Source organism: Sciurus vulgaris (genome assembly GCF_902686455.1).
Source record: "Sciurus vulgaris genome assembly, chromosome: 2".
Classification (NCBI taxonomy): domain Eukaryota; kingdom Metazoa; phylum Chordata; class Mammalia; order Rodentia; family Sciuridae; genus Sciurus; species Sciurus vulgaris.
The window spans coordinates 55,246,415-55,249,656 of record NC_136462.1 but is presented as its reverse complement, the minus strand read 5'-3'; the positions used below and the strand labels follow the sequence as shown (position 1 = coordinate 55,249,656).

The window sequence follows — 3,242 nt, the reverse complement described above, 5'->3', positions numbered from 1 at the left end:
ACGTGTGTAAACAATCCTAATTAACAGTCTCTTAGATCAAGGAAGTTTCATAAGGAGATTTAGCTGTAACTTTGTCATTGTGCATTTAGTGAGTGCAGAGTTCCAAGTTTACAAATTAATATATTTGTTTCAAAACCAAATGGAAGGGTGAATAATGAAGATAGAAAATATTTTCAAAGCTGGATCATGGATATACTAACACAGCTATACTAACTACTTGTTTTGTTGTGTGTTGTTTTGCATTTTTATTTATTGAGGATGAATTTTTTTTTTAAATGCAGTATGTTCAAAGGTAAACAGGAATGACAGGAGTCCAAAGACCTGGCTCTTTGGACAGATCTTTCCCAGACAATTTCCAAGACAATTTCAGGATAATTTCCAAAACAATTTCAGGAGTTTTCAAAGGATCAAGTAAAACTTACATCAAGGGAAGTGCTTCTTAGGCTGAAACGCTCTTTCAATACATTTACCTTGTTATCTTTCTCAAATGTATTTATAACAATTTACTTATATGAAAATCATTATAGCTTAAAATAGTAATGTATCTTAAAAGCATTCTAATAGAAGCTATCTTACCAAGGACTTGAATTATCAAGGCAAATGCAATATGTTGGAACTGACAAATTTAAATGGAAATTATTTGTTTAGCAATGTTTCCATGCTGTATAAAACTTCTATTATTGCTTTCATTAAATGTGTTGTCTCTAAAAATGAGTGGTCAGTATAAAAAAATTGAAGGCATGGCTTGCAAAATTGAGATTCCAAAGACTAAATCAATATAAGGAACAAGAACAACAGAAAGAGAGGAAGGGAAAGAGGGAGAGGAAGAAGAAATGGAGGGAGGGAGGAAGAGAGGGTGGAGTGAGGCACACATCACACATCATTACCCTAGGTACATGTACGATTACATAAATGGTATGAATCTAAATCATGTACAGCCATAGAAATGAAATGATGTAGCCCATTTGTGTACAATAAATCAAAATGCAGTCTGTAAAAAAGTTAAAAACAACAAAACTCCAGCAGCACAGATCAAGGAATGCTAAAGTAAAACAAAAATCACCTGTGTGATCAATGTACCACTAATGTAGGACAAACACCTACAGATTGCAAACTCTCTCTAGGGTCCTCTTAAGAGTACAGATAGCAGATTTAGTATCATTTTCTTTCTTCTATTGATTCTACTGGGGTCTAAATACAAGCTATATGAACTCTGTTGTCACCTATGACCTTTCTATGATGAAGAAAAGATTGGACTGTTGTCTCCTGAGTGTGAGATAATGTAAGACTTGTCTGAAAAAACCTTTTAAGTATACCCAAGAGTCCTTAGGATGGTATTTGGAGTTATAAGAAATTCCAAAAATAATGCAAAGAAATTCAGAGGAAAACATAAGTGACCAATTTAGAAACAGAATAGTTTCAAACAGGATTTGGGTAAAATATCACTAACACTAATAGTTTAACACTATTTTCATTTTTATTAGTTTTATATAAACAGGTATTTTTTCACACAAATCTTGGATTTTCTCTAAAGATAGCTAATCTATTAGGATGGCTAATCTAAAGATAGCTGTGTAATTTGACTCTACTATGAACAAAACTTTTAATATTTCCTCTTACTCTCCTAAAGTTTGAATCAGAATAGTAGTAGCTTTCTCTGTAAATTACATTGTATCGTTTTCAATTAAAACATTCTGTATTAATACAAAAAAACTATTTCTCTAATAGTCTAAAGCTTAAAAATTGAATTTAAAACAATTTTTTTGTCAGTGAATATAATTTATTGATGAGCATGAAAATTAATTCATTAGCACAGTCCATGGAGGTAGTGCTGCCAAAGCCTTCAGGAGTGCAAGGCCCGCCACTTGTCCAAAGGACCACGATTAGGGACGTATTTGACTCCACAACCATCAGGAATGAGGCGCTTCTCAGCCACTTTGTCTTCAAATTCGTGAGCATCAAACTTGGTAAAGCCCCACTTCTTGGAGATATGGATCTTCTGGCGTCCGGGGAACTTGAATTTTGCCCTGCGTAAGGCTTCAATCACGTGCTCCTTGTTCTGAAGTTTGGTGCGGATGGACATGATGACTTGGCCAATATGGACCCTGGCAACAGTCCCTTGGGGTTTTCCAAAGGCACCTCTCATACCTGTCTGGAGCCTGTCAGCCCCAGCACAGGACAACATCTTGTTGATGCGGATGACGTGGAAAGGATGGAGTCGCACTCGAATGTGAAAGCCATCTTTGCCACAACTTTTCACCATGTACTTGTTGGCGCAAATGCGGGCGGCCTCTAGGGCTTCCGAGGAGAGCTGCTCATATTCATCGGAAACCATGTGGCCGCAGAGGGGGAACTCATCCACTTTCGCCTTTTTCCGACCCAGGTCAAAGATGCGGATCTTGGCATCCGGGACACCTCGGCAGAAACGCGACTTCGGGTAAGGTTTGTTCTTACAATACCGGTAACAGCGAGCGGGGCGGCGGCCCATGTCCACTCAGAGAAGCTCGGCTGTGTGTTGAAGGGAGACACCCGCGGGAGCCCGCGACTTATATACGTTACCCGTCATCCCTCGCGGGAACCATAGAGTGTTCCCCGAGACGTGAAGACATAACCTCTCAACCGCCAACGGCCTGGCCTTCCGCCCCTGTGGGACTGGCTTGGGACGCGAGCTGCGGCGTAGGTTGTCAACTGCTGGGTAAGGAACCCAGCCTTGCCGCAGCCACTTAGAAGCTATTTCCTTCCTGCTGGCGCCCTTGGGTGTGCAACCTTGACCTTAAGCTTTGCCTTAGGTGAACATTTGTTACAGTTTACAGAAATCCCCTCTACTTATTCCGCATACTATGCAATTTGGCTAAATAATCCATTTTGCACAGCACGTATCTTGCCGTCACATTTTAGTAGATCAATCCCTGTTTCTTGAAAAGTAAGATGACTACCTTCTCTGCGTAAAACAGTTGTATGGCACTCTGTTGAGGCTCAGGAAGAAATGCAAATAGAGTGAAGACAGGATTAAAGAGAAAGGATAGTTCTTGTGTATGTTGCTCAATAATTATTAACAAACACAGAACTTATTTGGCCTAATGGGATGTTTTAATTATCAAAATGGTATTCATGAAAGTGAAATACCAACTGAATTTTTTAACTTAAGGCTCATTGCATTTTAAAGTATTAAAGCTATTATAAATTATATAGAGTGATTATGTTTTAGTCATCTTTTGCCTTACTGAAAATGAGTTTAATGT

At 38.6% G+C, this 3,242-nt stretch overlaps 1 protein-coding gene across 1 annotated transcript; it reads right to left on the bottom strand.

Moving 5' to 3' along the window:
* Positions 1-1,843: 1,843 nt before the first annotated feature.
* Positions 1,844-2,488, bottom strand: RPL10L (ribosomal protein L10 like; the record flags this gene model as incomplete). Its single annotated transcript, XM_079125767.1, has 1 exon — positions 1,844-2,488. One exon carries the CDS (start codon positions 2,486-2,488, stop codon positions 1,844-1,846), a length of 645 nt encoding a protein of 214 aa, XP_078981893.1.
* Positions 2,489-3,242: the final 754 nt, after the last annotated feature.